At 46.9% G+C, this 19,971-nt stretch overlaps 5 protein-coding genes across 6 annotated transcripts; 2 read left to right on the forward strand and 3 right to left on the reverse strand.

Moving 5' to 3' along the window:
* Positions 1-203: 203 nt before the first annotated feature.
* LOC101763975 (nuclear transport factor 2) lies at positions 204-2,665 on the reverse strand. The gene is made up of 2 exons (XM_004973949.4): positions 2,240-2,665; positions 204-662 (listed from the first exon to the last, which is right to left on the reverse strand). The coding sequence occupies exons 1-2, from the start codon at positions 2,540-2,542 to the stop codon at positions 591-593; spliced, it is 375 nt and encodes a 124-aa protein (XP_004974006.1). The 5' UTR covers positions 2,543-2,665; the 3' UTR covers positions 204-590.
* A 583-nt stretch (positions 2,666-3,248) lies between these two features.
* Positions 3,249-4,465, reverse strand: LOC101767653 (viral IAP-associated factor homolog). Of its 2 annotated transcripts, none has more exons than XM_004974828.4 (2): positions 3,780-4,443; positions 3,249-3,462 (listed from the first exon to the last, which is right to left on the reverse strand). In XM_004974828.4, the coding sequence occupies exons 1-2, from the start codon at positions 4,019-4,021 to the stop codon at positions 3,318-3,320; spliced, it is 387 nt and encodes a 128-aa protein (XP_004974885.1). In that variant the 5' UTR covers positions 4,022-4,443; the 3' UTR covers positions 3,249-3,317. The 2 variants fall into 2 exon arrangements, with proteins under 2 accessions (XP_004974885.1, XP_012702544.1); XM_012847090.2 differs by lacking the exon at positions 3,249-3,462 and adding an exon at positions 3,486-3,663 and having other exon boundaries at positions 3,780-4,465.
* A 1,374-nt stretch (positions 4,466-5,839) lies between these two features.
* On the forward strand, positions 5,840-11,228 carry LOC101764387 (protein NUCLEAR FUSION DEFECTIVE 4). Its single transcript, XM_004973950.4, has 3 exons — positions 5,840-6,514; positions 8,627-9,564; positions 10,169-11,228. The coding sequence occupies exons 1-3, from the start codon at positions 6,179-6,181 to the stop codon at positions 10,680-10,682; spliced, it is 1,788 nt and encodes a 595-aa protein (XP_004974007.1). The 5' UTR covers positions 5,840-6,178; the 3' UTR covers positions 10,683-11,228.
* Positions 11,229-12,320: 1,092 nt separating this feature from the next.
* LOC101768450 (plant-specific TFIIB-related protein PTF2) lies at positions 12,321-14,093 on the forward strand. Its single transcript, XM_004974830.3, has one exon. It carries the CDS (start codon positions 12,321-12,323, stop codon positions 14,091-14,093), a length of 1,773 nt encoding a protein of 590 aa, XP_004974887.1.
* A 1,749-nt stretch (positions 14,094-15,842) lies between these two features.
* LOC101764788 (peroxidase 51) lies at positions 15,843-18,817 on the reverse strand. The gene is made up of 3 exons (XM_004973951.4): positions 18,452-18,817; positions 16,831-17,022; positions 15,843-16,724 (listed from the first exon to the last, which is right to left on the reverse strand). Exons 1-3 carry the CDS (start codon positions 18,683-18,685, stop codon positions 16,146-16,148), a joined length of 1,005 nt encoding a protein of 334 aa, XP_004974008.1. The 5' UTR covers positions 18,686-18,817; the 3' UTR covers positions 15,843-16,145.
* Between the last annotated feature and the right edge of the window lie 1,154 nt (positions 18,818-19,971).

Here is a 19,971-nt window from a genome sequence, read left to right on the forward strand (position 1 = left end):
CATTACTGTTTATAAGACGCACACACGCATATATTCAAAGTTTACAATCTTTCATTACTGTTTATAAGACGCACACACATATATTCAAAGTTTAACCAATAATTTGAGTAATGTAAATTTGACATGGTTGGATTTTTAATTAAATATAAGTCTCCCATGATTATAAATTTATAACCATAAACTATATAAGATAAGATAAATAAATCGTTAAAATTTAATTTAAAAGACCGTGCCATATCTTACGGCATGTTCTGTTCGGGGAACCCAGTTTCCTGTATGATTACAAGAACTTCACCAAACAAAGGGCTTCCGGGACAACCATCAACCAGGACAAACGGGAGACCCCTCACATGAAAAATCTGGACAGTTTTCATTCACATTCCACAAAGAAACGGCGCCCACGCAACCAGAGTACACGATCCAAAATAAGAGAAATTATCCAGCAAGCATATCAAGTCTAGCAAGTCTAGCAATTTTCTTGCAATAAACGACAGCAGTCAACAAACGCACAAGAGTAGCAGCACCATTCATATTCATCGATTCAACATGAAACCCTTAAATCACTTTGCTTCCCGCGATTTCCGACTGTCTTAACCATAGTTCAGGCGGAACATGTCATTCTGCACGTAGAAGCTACCTCCAGCCGGCAGCAAATGGAACGCCTACATAATCAAAACATGGCAACGTCAACTTTGCTTACTACAAAGGAAACATACAAAAAATGAATGCAATCAAGAGTCGTCAAGCAAGAGATGCAACCTGTATGTAAAAAAAAATGCAATACAAGCATCATATAGTTTTGCACACCACCAAGGGTGCTATGGAATTCAATCAAACTTTAGATGAGGGATCTGAACTGACTATTTTGTATAAAAAAGGACCACCGATATCATTAACCCAGGCGAGCAGAGCTTAACTCTCAATGAAATCTTATTTCATTTTCAAACAAATATCTAAATCAACATTCAAGACCTTTGCAAGCTGCATGCCAGAATCTTATCATCATTACAAGTAGCTACACGGGAAGTAGGGGCAAGTTAAAAGTTGTGTATTTCATCTAAATATGATCGAAAGATAGTAAGATACAGGTGCATAAAACCAAAGCTTTAGAAGTGTGTGGTAGTAAACTGCACATTCGCAATCTGAGGTTGTGCAGAACACATCACACACATGTTGTACAAGCCATGCCTAAAGTAATAAAGTTGACAGAAGATACAAATTCGTGTGTCATAATAATTTGAAACAAAAAAAATGTAGAATACAGGTATATTTTACACCTGCAAGATAAGTCGATGTCAACAAGTTTGACATTGCAAAGTTTGTTCATGGTTCAGAGGCAATTAACTCATATACTAAACAGCTTCAAGAGATGATCCCAAAACACAGGGTCCACATTTTCTAAGAAAAACTGACTATGGATACAAACACAATAAAACAAAGTGCATTCCAAAAGGATTTATGAAGTGTATTATGAAACTTTACCACAAAAAGGAGCAACAAATTTCATCAACTGGAATCTTTGAATCATGCAAGATAGAACAATGCAGAGCACGCGGCATGCCTACATCTCTAGCATTCACCAACAGGTAACGAAAACATTGACAAAACCAGTGGCTTTGCCATGGAACCAAAACCAGTGATTTTTCATGGAACTGAAAGCCACAATGATGAACAGAGATCTCATACTTAAACCATAAAACACACTAAGGGCTACTATTCAGCAAAAATTTCAATATGTATGCAAAAGAAAGGCCGTACATATGAAAATAACCTAAGGTAATAAATAAGGAGCATAAATATAGACAACTACACAACGCATAGCTAAAGATCAAATAAACACAGCTGAAAGGTTTAGCCAAGGATAACCAAGCAGGCACATATAGATCTACAAATACTACTGGACTAGCAGGCAGCAGCTAATCAAATTATCCGATATGGAAATCAACATGGAACAATGATTACTAAATACAGAATAGCAAGAGACCAACCCATCCCAACAGCAAGCGCAGATCAGGCAAGCAATTCATAATAATAATAAACAAATCGAGGGCCTTCTACTGATTACCACGAGATCGGGACCAACCCAGCCCAGAACCACACGAGTGAGCACAGATCAGATCAGATCAGCTGATAGGTCAGCGCGGACTCCACGGAATCGAGATAGGGCTTTCTCCTACGCGGCGAGTGCGAGTGTGAGAGGTGGGGAGGAACCGGATCGAGGCGGTGCGGGGGTGCAGACCTGGGAGAACTTGATGGGGTGCTCCTCGGGGCCGGTGCGGATAGAGCCGGAGACGAAGACGAGCATGCCTCCCTGGGGTCCCGACGGCTGGCAGTCGACGGTGACGATCTGGTGCTCGCAATGCTGGAAGGGGAGCGAGCCGAGCTTGCCGGCGATGGCGGCCGGGCCCTGGAACTTCTGGCCCTCGAAGGTGAGCATGGAGGTGTCCTGGTACAGCCCCACCAGCGCGGCGCGGTTGGTGTCGAACGTCCGGTAGTAGTGCTCCACGAAGGCCTTGGCCACCGCGTCCGGGTCCATCGCCATGCCTCGCCGCCGCCGCCGCGCCGCACGCTCCTAGGGTTTCGAGCTCTGGGGAAGAGAGAGGAAGAGAGAGGAGAGGAGGCGTCGCGGTGTGATGAGGAAGGAGAGGAGCGCAACGCAAGCGAAGTGCTGGGGAATTTGGCCCTGGGGTGGTGGGGCCGCGGGTCGGCGGAGTTGGCGTGGAAAGAACGCGACACTGTATGGGCTGGGCCTAAGCTGGAAGTGTTTTAGTCCGGGCCGCCGAGGCGAGACACGGGCCGGAAGTGATCGTGTTGTTGGTGTGGTGGTGGTGTGGGGGTTCGACTTCGCCGAAGAGTACAAATGCAGAGCCCAGCCCACGACAGGTGGTTTAGACGCCATCTTCCGGGAGGTGGAGGTGGATAGCTATGCTGCACGGATACGGATACGCGTATCAGTATCGTATCGATACAGATACGTGGATACGTTATTTCTTAAAAAACCTGATACGTGATACGTATTAGTATTTTTAGGAAAAATAAATTATAGGAAACACTTAACAAATACGGTAGCAACCTAGCAGGGACAACAAATTAACTCTGGTTCGTGCTAGAGAAAAATCAAGCAAGAAGATTTGGAACAATAAATCAATTCTCATTGCACTAATTGATTCCATTAAGGGCCCGTTTGTTTCGCAGGAATTGAAACCTATTCTAGGAATTATATTCTAGACATTGGATTCCATCAGAAATAAATTACTCAGAATTTGATTCAATTCAATTTTTTTTGTTTGGGTGTGGATGGAATTTTTCTCCATGAATTAAATTCCATATTCTGTTTGGATAACCCATATATCTGATGGCGCCTGGGACACCTCACGCACGAAGTCCGATCCGGTAATTGGCACTAAACTGCCAAATCGTGCGGCTTTTGCTGCCTCCCTGAGCTCTGCAAGCCTCATCTTCCTGCAAACATAAAATTAAATCAAATCGCCAGAATAAATTCCCACTTATACCTAACCAATCACAAAACGCAACGAACAATCCAAGCCCAGTAGTACAGCACCGGATCCAGATCAACAATGGAAAGATATCAGATTACTATCGGAAGCACACCAATTATACCGTTTGACCATGCGAGTCAGATCAAATCAAACGCTGCAGGCACTGGAGCATCTCAAGATTCAGCCAAGAACAGACGGAAACAGAAAAGAAAAGGACACAATCACGGATCAGCAATCAATCAGAACGCAGACCAGATCGAGTCCAAGGAGAGGGGATACCTGTACTGCTCGAGAAAGCGGTCGTCGTCCAGGTCATCCTCGAGTTCCTCGAGCTCCTCGGGCTCACGCGCGTCAAGCCATTCCTTGGACTTGGGCTGCTCGTCGGCCTCGACCTTGGGAGCGAAAGCCGGCGACTTGAAGGGCTCCGGCTTCGGGGGTAGATTCCCCAGGCGGCGCTGGCTGTCGCCCCACTGCGTGCTCGTCCCCTCCACGTCCTTGTACACGAAGCGGTAGTCCATCATGGCCGAGCACCGCGAGCGCAGATAGAGAGAGATGCGCAAAACCGCGAGGGGGACGGGGAGAAGTGGAGACGCGAAGGGACGAGACGATGAGGAGAAAGGGACGCGAAGGGCGTGTTGGAGGTGGAGGTCCCGCGGCTTCTCCGACTTCGGTGACGTGGGGAACTGTCCGGGGCAGCGCCGAGTGAGCGGATCTGAACGGCGGCGAGCTTTCAGTCGGGGAAGGGAAGACGAAGGAGGTGCAGCGCGGCGGAGGAGGGGGCGCTGGAGGAGGCGGCACCGGGGGAGGGCGTCGGAGGAGGCGGCGGAGGAGTGGGCGCCGGGGGAGGGCACCAGAGGAGGGGGCGCGGCGTCGGGATGAAGGGGAGTCGGGAGAGGGAGGCGGCGCGGCGTCGGGGAAGGGAGGCGTGTTGGGATGGAATCGATTTCTTCGTTTTAGATCCGGAATGTGTCGCAGGTAAGGAAATCAGCTCGTGGAAATTGCTGGAAAGACGATTTCCAATTCCATGCGGAGCCAAACAGGTCGGCCTAGGAAAATAATTCCAATTCAGCCCAATTCCTGCTAAACAAACGGACCCTAAGTATAAACATCCGGCAGCTCCTATAGGTCGCTTGAAAAAACGTGCAAGTGCTAGTGCAGTATGTTTCTGCAGGCGGCCCACGAGGCCACAATGTATTCATGTTGTGTCGTTTTCGTTTGCTCGTGGGCCTAGGGACTGCCAGGAGGTAACGCGCGTCAAGGCATTCTGGACTGGGCCGTATCGAAGTACCGGCGGGAGGCACGCGATACGTATCGCCGCAAGTATCCGGTTTCACTTTTTTATTTTTATTCCTGATACGGCATGGATACGTATCGCACGCGTAACCCTCAGGTATTCGATACAGATACGTATCAAATACGGGATACCGGGTCATTGTGACATATCCGTGCACGTAGATGGAAAGAGGTGGTCACTTCCGATGTTTGAGATCCGTCAACATCAAACCACAACTCTAGCCTCCACTCCTCTCTCCTCAACTTTTTTTAAAAAATATTGGTACAATTTTTTTCCAAAAAATATTGAATTTAATTTTTTCTAAAGAAATGTGTTTCGAATTCAACTTTTTCGAAAAAAATGTTGGTTCAACTTTTCTTCAAGAAATGTTGGTCAAATTTTTTAAAAATGTTGACAACTTTTTTTAAAATGTTGATAATTTTCTTTTAAATGTTGACAAGTTAAATAGGCTACGTTCTACAATAGATTTGCTGGGTTTTATAGTTTATCCTTAACCATTTTCCCGTAGATAGATATATAGGAGCCCCTACGAATCAGCCAATTATATTAGCTTCGCGCCCGGCGACACGTAGCCATCAGGGGATACAAATAGACACAGGGAAACCGACACGTATATTGTAGTATTGGGAGTAGTGTCGTCGTCGTCGGGCGCACCAACAAGACGGGAAGCGACAGGAACAGCATGGCAAGGTAGGGACGCCGCTGTAGACTAGTGGGAGTGTCTTTGGGATTCCTCAGCTAGCTCGCCGTCGCCCATGCCATGCGGCAAGCCGGCAAAGGCGGCGACTGACACCAAACGCACTCGCCCGGCCTCTTCCCCCGGCCGCCGTCGGCGTCACACCACGAGTCCACGACACGTCTCGGCTCCCCGGCGGTCGCCCAGGCCATCGTGTACTCGTGTGACACGGTCCCGCGCGCCACCGCTGCGTGCCGTGCGCTGTGGTAGCCATGCGCCGTGCCGCCCGTCAAATCAAGCGCGCACCGGAGGGAAAAGGAAAACGGGCCCCGTCATCATCAACGTCCCCGTGTTTGTCGCCTCCCGCCTCGCCTCGTCCTCTCGCGGCGGTCTCGCCGAGTCGCCATCGCCGATCCCCACCCCCGACTCGCGGGGGGGGGAGAAAGGGACGGGGAAGCGAGCTCGAATCCCCAGATTCCGCCCGGTCATTTGTATGCGCGGCACTGGGACACACATGCTTATCGGAAACCAACAACAGAGGGCCACGGCGACCGCTGCGGGAACCGCACATCCCCGAGCCCGCTGAGGCCCCCAATCCCCACCGCGCGTCGTCTGCCGGCGAGGCCCTGAATCGGCGCGCGTTTCCTGTGCTTGGTTCTTTTTCGTTTTGATTGGGAGCTCCGGGCTCGGAGGACGCGGGCGGGCGCAATGGTGGAGGTGGGGAGCCGGGTGCGGGGGTTCCTGCGGAACCGGTGGCTGGTCTTCGTGGCGGCGATGTGGATGCAGTCCTGCGCCGGGGTGGGGTACCTCTTCGGCAGCCTCTCGCCGGTGATCAAGAGCTCGCTGGGCTACAACCAGCGCCAGGTCGCCGGGCTCGGCGTCGCCAAGGACCTCGGCGACAGCGTCGGCTTCCTCGCTGGCACGCTCTGCGCCGTGCTCCCGCTCTGGGCCGCGCTCCTCGTCGGCGCCGCGCAGAACCTCGTCGGCTACGGCTGGGTCTGGCTCGCCGTCACGCGCCGGGCACCCACGCCCCCGCTCTGGGCGGTGAGATCCGAACGCCTCTTCCTCTGATCAATGATTTTTGTTTTCATTTCACCTCCCCAATTACGAAATACGATGCTATCGTTTCATCTTCCTTCCCGTAACGCGGCGGTTGCATTGGTTGGTTGCGTGGTCTCGATCACCTGTCCTCTACCAACGCTAAAAAACTTCACAATTTCCTGCCCGTGACTGTTCTTGATTGAAGCGTGCACGATGTTTGCAGTGTTTAGGTGGAATTCATGTTGAACTTTTGGGTTCTATAAATGCAGTCGTTGTTGAAGTTTCAGAGTTTCAGCTTCATGTCATGGTCTAAGACCATGATGTTTCATAGAGTTCTGCTGTTGTTGCTCCGGTTGAATATTCAAAGATTTGTGTCGGATTATGGAAACCAATCATGCTGCGTGTCAAAGGTTCTTGCTTCAAGCAGCGCATGGTTTCGTTTATGGAAAACTTGATATTAGTTTCCACATCATTGTTAACAATATGGAATTCTGCCCGCCCGCCCTCCTGGATGGAGAGTCGCACTTGGACTCTTTCACTTAGAAAAGGACAGCTAATTTCTTGTTTTGGGATAGCATTGCATCTGAACATCAACGTTTACTGTTATGTGTCCCACTAAAGCACAGTGTACAGTTATAAATGAAATGGATACTCTTAGCATCCTTTGGAGCTCAGTTGTTATCCTTGCTGTAAATTTCGCTTTGAGCCCGGCAATAGTGCTCGGCCCACACGCTGTGTAACTCCGACCTGTCTGTGGTCTTTTCCTCTATAAATTCAGATCTCAAAGCTTTCACATGTTTGCAAAAAAGGGAAAATGAATACTCTTATGATGCTGAATTTCTCGAAGTTTCATTGGAAGAAGACATACGACCTGTTGAATATGCTTAATTGTGGTCTGAGGTGTACTTCTCTTGTCAATGTGGTCGCTTTCCTGCTTTCCATGTGCCTTTGGCCATACCTCATTATATAATGCCCTTGAAACGCTATGACGTCCGGGTAAATCATACAGTGATTAACTGCAGAATTTTATTCAAATCCCTCAATGTACAATCAAGGACATCAGCATTGGTTATTAATCTGTGTATCAAATAAAGTTGCAGCAGGCTCACTTGATTGTTTTTATGTGTTAAAACAAATGCGAAATGACATCCCTGTATTACATCCCCGTCAAGTAAGAATGCCATACCTTATAGCTCTAAAACATGTTCTGGTTCCTATTTCCACTATCACCTGTACTTTGAACTTTCTAAGATCAAGATCAGGAACTAATGATTTGCGGTGCCAAATGTTTTTTTTCCTTATTTGAAACAACACTAGATTCCTGTAAAAGCACAGGGCTAGATGATATTATTTCAAATAAACATTACCTTCCATGCCATAAGGATAGAGGATTGATACTATTTTATATTTTTATTTCAGAAACCGAACAGATTCCTATTTTTTCCTTATATATGTTCACATGTATACTAGAAACCAATGCTATTTATCAAATAACATCTATAGTTGATTCCAATCTGTAACGAAACGTCGTGCAATCATGCATAACATCTAGCTTGATTAGTTTTGGTCACTTTTTGCTCTTATAAACTTCATGTAAAATACTGAATTTTGCTCTCAAGAAAGATCCTGAGAGTTCCACCTAAAAACAGTTCTGAGTTTTTTATTGCCGTCAACAATTATTTTCTTTTCTTTCTACCGAATGACAAAGATAACACGTACCTGTTGATGTGTGCGCATTCCTGTTGTTGCCTCTGGACAATTTAGGAGTATTTCTAACAGCACCTTAGATTTGCAGAATATGGCTACATAGAGTTGCCTAAATTTGTTCAATTAAATCAGTGAAAAGGTGATGTCCAGACTGCAAACAATCTGTAACTAGCATGCACATGCAACGAATCTGCATAATCAGTTAGTACCAAACTGGTGGCTAGTCTGCTTGCCACTATGGCACATTGTGGCACAGAATCCCGTGTTCCTATTCAGCCTTTGGTCTTCAGAAGCATGGATCTTTTCATAAGTGCCGCATGTTTCAAATGGAATTTTTATTTGCCTTTTATATGCCTTGAATTGCTTTTATGTGGGTTATCATATTAAAAGTTTATCATCCTTCCCCAGATGTGCATTCTAATCTTCATTGGTAACAATGGTGAGACATACTTCAACACTGCTGCACTCGTCTCATGTGTTCAGAACTTCCCCAAGAACCGTGGACCAATTGTTGGTATCCTCAAGGGATTCGCTGGATTAAGTGGTGCAATTCTTACACAGATTTATGCAATGATAAACTCGCCTGATGATGCTGCACTGATCTTCATGGTTGCCGTTGGCCCAACAATGGTAGTTATAGGTTTAGTGTTCATTGTAAGACCAGTTGGAGGCCACAGACAAGTGCGTCCTTCTGATGGCACAAGTTTCACATTTGTATACAGCATCTGCTTGCTCTTGGCCGCTTATCTGATGGGCGTCATGCTACTGGAAGACCTTGTCGACTTAAGCCAGTCAATGACTGTCTTGTTGACCATCATTCTAATCATGTTTTTATTAGTTCCAATAGTCATCCCAGTGCTACTCAGCTTCTTTTCAGATGACGATGAGACTTTGTATGCACTATTATTGCCATCACCTCGGAAAGAAGAAGCAAGTGCATCAACATCTTCTGAGGAGCAAGAGGAGGTTATACTCAGTGAGGTGGAGGATGAAAAGCCAAAGGACGTTGATCTTCTTCCAGCCTCAGAGAGGCAAAAAAGGATTGCGGAGTTGCAGGCAAGGCTAGTTCAGGCAGCTGCTGTTGGTGCTGTGAGGGTTAAGAGGAGGAGAGGTCCACGACGAGGTGAAGATTTTACACTGATGCAAGCGCTCATCAAGGCAGATTTTTGGCTTCTATTTTTCTCCCTACTGTTGGGCTCTGGGTCCGGTCTCACTGTGATTGATAATCTTGGGCAAATGAGCCAGTCATTGGGTTATGAGGAAACCCACATTTTTGTGTCGATGATTAGCATTTGGAACTTCCTTGGGCGCATTGGTGGTGGTTACTTCTCAGAGATTATTGTCAAGTAAGACTGTCATGCCTCTTTGCTGACATAGAAAGTACTTCACATGATATCCCATTAAGTATTTTTGTTTAGTACATATCAAGAGCATTCTCCAATTATGAATTGAATAATTTTCAACAGTTTTTCAGCATCGTAGTTCACCTTCCATGTTGACCTAGGCTTTTTTCTTTCCAAATTATTCCAAGTGCTTGTTCTTGCCATAATTTTATTAAAATTTTGGCCTGAAATTGATTTTCAGAGTGGTCCCAGGAAACCTTATTGCTAAGGATGACAAAAATGGTATATCATCCTGCCAAATGCAAGTAGAGAAGAAGAGGAAACTAAAACATAAAGATAAGTGCTGGAGCTAACAAAGTGAACAGAAGTAACCATAGTAAGCTAGTATTCTAAACAGATATGAAATATATATTTACATGCCCATGCGGACTGAACTTGCAATACCTACAGTATTTGTTTCAGTATTCATGAATTATAACACCTGTTATTGATTAATGAAAAACTTGCCTCCAAATCGATCATCTCCTAATTCCAAATATAGGGTGCATCTTATTCACTTTAACTCTTTTCTTGTCTGATCCTTTTGTGTTCCTTCACCTGTTTTCAGAGATTATGCATATCCAAGGGCAATTGCATTAGCTATAGCTCAAGTTTTGATGGCAATTGGGCACTTCAACTTTGCAATGGCTTGGCCTGGGACAATGTACATTGGCACACTGCTCGTCGGAATTGGCTATGGCGCTCACTGGGCCATTGTGCCAGCTGCTGCCTCTGAACTGTTTGGGGTGAAAAATTTTGGAGCACTGTACAATTTCCTCACAGTTGCAAATCCAGCAGGTTCTCTGGTATTCTCAGGGATTATTGCCAGTGGCATCTATGACGCGGAAGCTGCAAAGCAGGCTCAGCAGCGCCACAACTCCACATTGTTGACAATGCCTGCAAGAGTGGTTACCATGATATCTGAAGCTGCTCCAGCACTGAAGTGCGAGGGTGCCATCTGTTTCTTCCTCTCGTCCCTGATCATGTCCGGGTTCTGCATCATTGCTGTTGTCTTGAGCTTGATCCTGGTTTATAGGACGAAAATTGTGTACACGAATCTATACGGGAAACCACGCACTTGAAAGATCAGTTCCCAAGGGCCGGAGGGCATGATATAGTTTCAGAGTTATGAAGACATACTTCAGTTTTAAATTTAGTCTGTGGTATCCCGCCGTTCCTGTACAGGCGGTGGTGGACTGTTGGCCTTCAACTTGTTCTGCACCATGTTCCTTTGGAGAGCAGGATGGGAATTTTGCGTTCTTTACGAAGTGCTGTTGATGAGCAACTCGAGTCACAGAATAAGCTCCCAGCAGGTGGGATCATGGGAGGTATTGGGTACGACATCGTTAAGTATATGAAAATAAAGTAAATGGTAGAATTGTGTCTTTTGCAGTTTTGCTCAAATTTTGTTGTGTTTAGTTGGAAACAAAAAATTGTATCACACTGTAATAAGCCGGAGATCTTTCTAGTTTCTACATATCCTCACAGGTGAAAACATTTCTTTCTGATTAGTTGAAAACTCGAAATGTAATATAATACACAGGTCTAGAATCAGGAAAATTGTATGAATGACTGGTGTAACTTGGTTTCTCTGAGCTATTTGATTTTTTTCTGCGAGGTCTGAGCTATTTGAATTAAACGATGCGCTGTGTAAGATGTTATGTTTCATTTACACCAAAATTGGTACAATTTATTTATTTGTAAAAATAACTAATTCTTGCTTGCACCATTAGGCTCGGTCATTTGATATATTTTTTCTTTATTTATAGAAAAAAAGAACAAATTCATGTTTGCGCCTTTTCTGTTTTGGCACGTATGAATTTCTTAAGAAACAGTTCGTGCCTCATTAGAATGTAGGAGTGATGAATAATTGATTAACACTCAAGCATATTTAAGATCGACAAAGTCGGCATAAGCATCTTGCAACTGCTAGTAAAGGACTGTGTGGGCAAGTTTTGCCGAAAACTAACCAGATGAACTACACTCAGTTTAAACAATACCTGGGTGCTCCTCATCTCAAAACATATGATTTTATCCTCCATTAAAGAAGTATGCTTCTCATAAAAACTCTTGAATTTATCAATTGCATGTTATACCAAAATCCATTCCCTTGTCACTACCTACAAATTGCCACAACGAGTTCGCTCTTCGCTGTACTTGACCTCCTCCGTTGTCATTAGCCGCTTCCAACCATCAAATTCGCTTCCGTTGCTTGCTGCCTCGCCTCGCAGTGGAGATAGGTTTTTAACGTTCAGCCTGTTCGCTTCAGCTTATTCAGCCGGCTTATCAGCCACCAAACAGTATTTTCCTCTCACAACAAATCAGCCGTTTCAGCTTTTCAGCTGGCTTATAAGGTGAAGCGAACAGACCAGTTGCGTAGGAGATGAAGAAGAGGGTGAACAGAGGTGAACTTTTCTTTGGGCATGGAGGCAAGAATCCAACAATTTGGTTAGGGTTACACAGTTTTGTGCAAGAAGCGCAGAACGGCAGGATGAATTCAAGGTTTCAAACACGTGGCACATACGGCAGATTTTTTTTCGAAATACTCGGCAGATCACCGTACGCACACAAAAGTCGGTCGACGCACCTATACAATTCTGGTACAGCCCCCGCAAATTCGCAACAGATCGCCGCAGCTTCGAAATCGAACCCCCCACTCCTTTCCTTCCGCCGCCAGCGCCGCGCCGCGCCGCGCCGGCCCCCTCCGGCCGCCCGGCGCGATGGGCTCCACGTGCCTGTCGTGCGGCGAGCGCGCGGTGATCCCGGACCCGGACTCGGGCGTGCTCGTCTGCACCTCCTGCGGCGTCATCCACGACGGCGGCTCGTCGGAGTTCGTCCACCAGGCCACCTTCACCGACTCGGGCGGCCTCGACCTCCGCGTCTCCTCCCTCGTCCGCAACAGCTCCGACTCCGCCTACCGCGACCAGAAGCTCGCCGGCGCCTCCGCCGCCATCACCTCCATCGCCACCCGCCTCGGCCTCTCGTTCACGCGCGCCGAGGAGGCGCTCCGCATGGCCAAGTCCGCCACGGGCGGCGAGCTCGCCACCCCGGGCTCCGCCTTCCTCCCCGCCCTCGCCGCCGCCTGCGCCCTGCTCGTCGCGCGGTCCCACCGCCTCCCGCTCTCCCTCGCCGAGGCGGCCGAGGCCGCCTTCTGCTCCGCGCCCGCCCTCGCCGATCTGGTCTCCCGCGTCGCTGCCCAGCTATCCCTCCCCCCGCTCCCGTGCTTCGACTACGCCGCCGCGCTCGATCGCGCCGTGCACCTGTCGCCCTCGCTCACCGCCGCCGCGGGCGAGAAGACGGAGGCGATCCTCTCGCAGGCCCGGTTCCTCCTCCGCTGCGCCTCCAAGTGGTCGCTCACCACCGGGCGGTACCCACTCCCCCTCATCGCGGCGCTGGTGGCTTTCTCCGCTGAGGTGAACGGGGTCACCTCGCTCTCCGTGGAGGACATTGCTCAGGACATCTCGGCCGGAATCAGAACCACTCTCCGTCGATACAAGGAGCTCGTTGATGCGCTCGTGCATGTCGCACGGCAGCTGCTTCCATGGGGCGCCGACGTCAATGCGAAGAACCTTCTCCTCAACGCGCAGGTCCTGCTCCGGCTCATGGAGATGAGGTCACAGTCAGATCCGTCTGAAGAGTTTCTTGAGAGCTTCGCTCCGAACATCGCTGGCATTGTGCGGGCATACTCTTCTGTTGATGACGATGAGTCCAAATACCTTCAGATTGCTCCCGTGGGTGCCGATGAATTTGATTTCGATAATTTTGTGCCAGAGGAGAAAGAATTTGAGGATCAGAAGATAACAGAGAAGGGTCTATCAGATGCTTACCAAAATGTCTTAGAGAGGCTTGCCCAGCTAAAGAAACATGGGAAGGTCAGTAAAGGTGCTGACAGGAGGAAGCGGTGGAAAGGAGGACTGGAGCTGGAGCCATGGATGGACTCTGTGGATGATGGTTGGAAAAAGGACATGCTGCTTGAGGACGTGGTGGATATTGATATTGGATATGATGCACCTCCACCATCGTTTACTGCTGGTATGGAGTTGAAGAAGCAAAGGAGAGCCCGTATTGAAGCTGCTAAGCTGCGAATTGATGCGATTAGGAAGGCCCCTGCTGCTCCAGCTGCAAGCGCAAATCATTCACAGCCTGGTGTAAGAAATGGAGATGCCTGTCCTCCAGATGCCTGTCCTCCACAAAAATCGGCCAGGAAGAAACGTGGGGGAAAGAAGATGGATGACATAGATCGAATCATACTCGGTGACGATTTGGTAGAGATGCCAGATAGTCCAGATGGCAGGAAGAGACGAAAAAGAGGTTCCTGCGACGGTATTGATTGGGAAGATTGCATTATTGAGCTCCTGCTACTACATGGTGCAAAGGAAGCAGAGATAGAACAAGGCCAGTACAGAAGATTGTTGGAGTTGCATGTATTCAGTGCAGTAAGTGGAGGAAAATTGAAAAATGGTGATGCAGCGTCTCAAGTCTTTAGTATATGACCGCAATTTTGCTGAATGAACATAGGTCCTTACCATTCTGTATTTACATTCTTTTAGTGATATAGAAAGCTCATGCTGAGTGCTGAATGCAAAATTTTTTAAGTTCAATCAAGCTAATTGTGGGAAGAACATACTGTGATAGAGTAATGATTACAGACAACGATCGCTTTTGTTCTTCCCTGCTAATACCGATTAGAAAGTACAGTTTAGGAATGATATGGCCCCTAACAATTCCAATTGTTTATATAAACGGGGATTGTGTGTAATTTTGTACATTGCTATATGGCTTATGAATGACATATATTTTTAGTGTTGCATTCATAATTGTTTTATTGCTAATATGAGTGCATTACAGCTGAAGCCACTAAGTGAAAAGATAGATTGGTGCAATGACATTTCTGAAGAAGTTTGTGTTCAAATAGCGTGTTAGCTGGAACTAGTTTATGATGTGCCTTTTCTTGTGGATATTTGTTGTCCATTTGGATTTCGAGATTAGTTTCACATTTGAAGTAAAGTATATGCAACTCAGATTGCTTCATTGATGTTAAATATATCCTTTTGGATGAAAAGATCATTTGGTCTTTGATCATGAAGAATCAGTCCTGCTATTCCTCTTCTTCTCTGTCTACTTTTCCTGTAGTCCATAAATCTTGCTGAAGGTTTCTCCAAAGGACTGGCTCCCACTTTATTCATGCCCTATTCCAGTAGTGAACTGAAAAGTTCTATTCATTGGTGATCCTTGGGGTTAAAGTTTTGTAGCTAGAGTTTTTAGACTGAGGAGTTCATACCGCAGTACAGCATACTGTACAAATGCATATTTTCCCTAGAATTTGATTATTGCCTAGAGATAATGCACGTGCACAGTTAAGGGAGTGTAGTCATCTTTCTGCACACGACATTAAAAATTTAAATACTATAAGCTGTTAGTTTTTCTACTAAGCGTGAATCCATATGATATCCTTGGCTCATGATTATTTACTTGCCAGTTAACTTTTAAATCAATACCCATCATACGTATGAAAAGGTAAATCAGAGAGGCAGAAGAGGACCAGAGAAGGGGAGAGGATCTGCAGTTGAAGTACAATCCACTGAAAAGGAACGCTTAGTGCACGGTGCACCTGATAAGTTAACTGATGATGCTGCTGTTTCTGCAGGCTCTTTGAAATCACCAGATTTCAATTGTTCCTCCTGCTTAATTGGCCTCTTCAGGCGTCTTCTTTGATCTGGACTCCAGCTGCAGTTAATTGCACACGAAGGTTATACCTTGACTCCATGGAATCAGGCAATCAGCAATCAGGAAGCGAAGGCAATGGCAGATTAATGTAAGGACCAATTACAGGCACAATTGATTATCTCTAAGCAAGTATTTGCTTGTGTTGATTCTGTTCCGAAGTTATAGCTTCTCTTGCATTCCTTGCGACGTCGGAACTGACTTGCTATTTGGAACTTCTAGAAGTCAGCTAGACAATGAAATAATAATGAGCATTGTCATGTCAGTGGTTACAGAACCTCTCCAAAGGCTAGCAGTTCAATTTGGTTTCTAAGATGTTGTGCCTCAGCATATGTTTTACTTAATAAACATGTTAATATCTTTTTTTATATGTCAAAGTTCTTGAAACTGGCCAATCAAATTACTCAACTGTCCACTTCTTTCAAAATGTTCTTTAATTGACCTTATAATGCGGATAATGTTTCTTTCAAAAAAAGAAAGGAAAGGAGAAAAACACAGATCTTGTGACAACATTGCACTTGTATAAACTGGGTCACAGGCCAAAATATCTTTCCCTTATTAGCCCTATCATCAGATTAACCTTTTTCAAGTAAGAATCCTCAAGTTGTTCATGGCATTACACTCTTCAGTCTGTACAAAAATGCACCCAAAAATAATAAGCACAAAAAGTTTTTTAAAAGAAAAAGCAAAAAAAAGAAAGAACACTTTCAAACTTTGGGCAACTGTATGCAAAAAAGAATCAATCTCAGTATATGTATCTCAACTCCAAACGGCATCAGAAAAATCTGAATTACAATTGCTACTTGCAGGCCCTCTAGGCTCTAGTAGTGGTTGAAGGCGGTGCAGACTCTTCTGATCTCTCCATCAGTTCCGGTCTTCACCCCTAACCTCCCGAGCTTGACCATGGCAAGGCCAAAGGCGTCAAAGAACGCCTTCTGGTCCGCAGCGAACTTGTTCACGATCGGCTTGGTCGAGTCATCGGTGTAGAGCACCTGGTCGGATGTGAAGAGCCCCAGTCCGTACTGGAGGTTGGAGTAGTACTTGTTGTCAAAGGTGATGGGGCTCACGGGGTCCATGTTGACGGCGATGGTCTCGCCGACGTTGCGCGGGCACGCCTGCTTGAGCTGATCCGCGTATTCGGGGTTGAAGGAGGGGTCCGTCGGCGCGCTGCTGCTGTACCCGTAGAGCCGGTTGAGGAAGCGGGTGCAGTGCGAGAAGCCGACGGTGTGCGCGCCCGAGAGCGCGACCAGGTCGACCGGGGAGAAGCCTTTGCTCTCGAACATCGACGAGAGATCCTTGACGTGCATGTCCGGGTCGGGCAGCTTGCCGGCGACGTCGCTCTTCCTGGAGACGAGGCCGTCGCGGCGGCCGAGCTCGACGTGCCAGTAGGGGCCTTTGGCCTGTGACAGTTGAAGGTGGTGAGCGCCAGGGAGTCAGAAGCCGAGGACAGTGAAGTGAAACGAAAGGGGATTGGTTTTGCTGAAGGCGGGTGGCGTGGTGGTTTACCAGGAAGACGACGTCTCTGGCGGCAAGATGCATGATGTCGGCGCAGGAGACCTTGCCGGGGCACTCCTTCTCGACGGCGGTCTTGACCCGGTTGACCGTGTCGAAGCCATCGCCGGCGAGGGACTCGTTGTCGTCGGCGTCCTTCTGGGCATCGTTTTTCTTGGACGCTATCAGCACGGCGGCGTCACAACCCTGTTGCGGTTCAAGTGAGCGACAGAGTTAGTCGCAGTAAATTTGTTTAACTTAACTATGAAAATGCAACAGAAAGAAATCAAAAGGATGTGTCAATGTCATCAGTATATCTGGTGCCTCAATTTTTGTTTTGAAAACCTAGGTGATGTTCAAAACGGCATACATTTGAGATTGGAGAAATTATATTTACATAGAAGTTTTTGAAAAAAATTTGAATACGAAAATATTTGTGGTTACTCGTGCGCGTGGGGTCCTATACAACTGGTGCTCGACGTGAGCTCACGCAGCATCCCAATGCGTAGGTCAACCCAGAAAAGAGAAAAAGACTGGAACGAGATGCCAGCTGCTTGATTGCCAGGACGCCACTAAACAACACAAGGCACACAGCAGAGGCATCTTCATCAATCATCATATTCTTGGCAACATGGAACCAGCTGTAGCAATACAAGGATGGGAGCAGTCAGTCCTGCCTACCCTTCCAAAAACTTCCAAAAAAGAAAACTTTTCAAACCAGCTGCAAACAAATTGCTGGTTAGTGGTCATATTTTTTTATTTTGAGATGAGCATGACTGAAATCATTTCCAAAAAAAATCATAAGCACCTACAGCTCTATGAATTCCAAACTTCAGAAACAGATGGCCGTCCTCATTTTCAGTTTCAGGCAGAGTTAGCTAGCCGCTCGGGATTCACGTCGGGGGCTTGTGATCTCTGACGAGAAGGCATCGAGGCCCTCCGACACGGCGGCAATTTGATAATCGTCGGGGCCTGATGAAAAGTCGCGTTGGCACATGCGAGGCCCTGCCCGGCTGCCGCAACCGACGACCACGCGGGGCAATCGAGTTGTTCCCCGGAGCCAGCCCAGCCAGCTCCCCCCCACTAAACAACCAACCCAGCTAGCTTTTAGCGAAATGGAATCCAGTTTTCTATTGGCAACATCTGAAGAAACCGAGTTCTTTCCTATCTGCTTTCTTTTTTCTTCTCAGAACTAGAAGAAGAAAGAACAGGAGCACAGAGACTGCAATGAACTGGGCAGCAAGATGATGATGATGCAGTGCACTGAGTGCAGGGACAGCCCCCATGTTATCTGACTGAGAAAGGAGCTTGCAACTTGCAGCTTTGTGGTTCCAAAGAGGCAAAGATGGCTTCTTGAAGAAAAGAGATGGGGCGGGGCGGTTGTGGCGCAAGTTGGTTGACAGAGAAGACTGAAGAGGATGAGATTGGTCAGAGCGGAACCCCAAACGAACCCCCCAAAAAAATTGATAAATCAAATCAGCAGATCAAAATGCACCCCTATATGCATTGCGCATCTCGAAGCAAGGATGAAATCATCAAAGCAGGAAGAGAATGATGAGTGCGGCGAAAGCAAAGCGAAGAGGAGGGCCAAGTTCCAATCAGGATGCGATGAGGCGGCTGTGTGCTAGCTACTCACCCCAGCCATGCAGTCGTGGAAGACTTGCCGGAGCGTCGCCGGGATGGTGACCACCGTCTCGTTGATCTTCCTGGCCACCTCCGCCCGCACGATGCTCTCCAGGTTCGGGCAGCTGTACCTGTAGTAGTCCTCCCGCAGCGGCGTCGCGGCCTCGCCGGGGTACGCCGGCATTGCGGCCACCGCCAAGAACACCGCCGCCACTAGTAAGGGGACGCTTCTCCGTCGCCTCTCCATGGCGCCGTCGCTGTGGGGGCCTGCCTGCGCTTGGTGATGTAGTGGAGCGGGCGGGGTAGAGGCGGAGGAGGAGGAGCGGATGTCGAGGCGAACGGCTATGGGTTGTATCGGAGACGCCGAGCTTGAAAGGAAAGCAAGGCTTTATAGAAATGGGGAGTAAATGATTGATCAGTGGTGGGCATTTTGCTGGCCAAAAAAAAAATAATACGAACTCGAAAGGTTGTCAAGCTGAATTAGAAGGGGTTTAATTTCCCCTTTGTTTGAAAAAACAAAGAAAAGGTTATGCCAGGTGCTCTACCCTTCGCATGAGTATAGTGGATTAGTAGTGCATGGAACAACAAGATGCTCGGTTTGCTTTTGTTTGCATAAGTTCCATCTTCGGTTTTCGTACTACCTCTACTTTTTTTTTCTGTGCAAGGCGTATTTTATTTTGTTAGGGCAACACTTTGACCGAGAATTATCTTTTTGTAGTTCAATTACCTTACACAAAATTATCACCAAAAGAAAGTATCCTTTTTAATAGAATCAAATCATCTTAAAAAATATGTGTAATGGAGTAATTTTCGTGAAAAGCTTGTTCTAAAGAAAAAAAATAAGTCTCATAACTTCAAAATTGGATGGAGTTCTTATATTGATTTTCTGTTCTTTTTTTTTAAAAAAAAAGGGCAGCAGCCATGTAAAAGGTGAAGAGAGGAGCCTCAAATTGGATGCTTTTCTCGCGTCTCATTTTGTGTTGCTGGCCAAAAAGTGTGCGCTTTTATTTGTAGAGACCGAACCTTTGCTCTTTGTTTTTTTGCCCCCGTAGACCCTATTCCCCTGCAATTGCTTTACCTAACAATGGTACCTTTGAATTGTGTTCATGAAAAAAAAAGTTTTTTTTGTCAAAATTCAGTGGCGCGATTACGGTTAGGAATTGACCGTGCGATAGTCGGCCAATGACCACCTCGTTAAACCGACGGACTGCAGTTAGTTGTCGAAGCTGTTTTTTTCTTCGAGATGTGAGGTCAACATCTTTTTGTATAGGAGCATAATTTCCTTTAGATTTTGTTTCAAATGCATTTCCTTTCGAATACGCTACTGTGTCTCGATAGCTTGCATCCATCGAATCGCTGTGATCGTGAGGAATATAGTGGCATTGTCAAACCCGCGGAGAGAATTCAGAGCGCGCGCGTGCCGGCACGCAATGTGCTTCGTGAGGCGCATTCCGGGGGACCTCTTCGTCGACCTCATCTGGGCAGCTTGCGTTGGGACCCAAAACCTTGCCCCAGTTTATACCTTTCAAAAGA

Source organism: Setaria italica, chromosome VI (genome assembly GCF_000263155.2).
Source record: "Setaria italica strain Yugu1 chromosome VI, Setaria_italica_v2.0, whole genome shotgun sequence".
NCBI classification, from domain to species: domain Eukaryota; kingdom Viridiplantae; phylum Streptophyta; class Magnoliopsida; order Poales; family Poaceae; genus Setaria; species Setaria italica.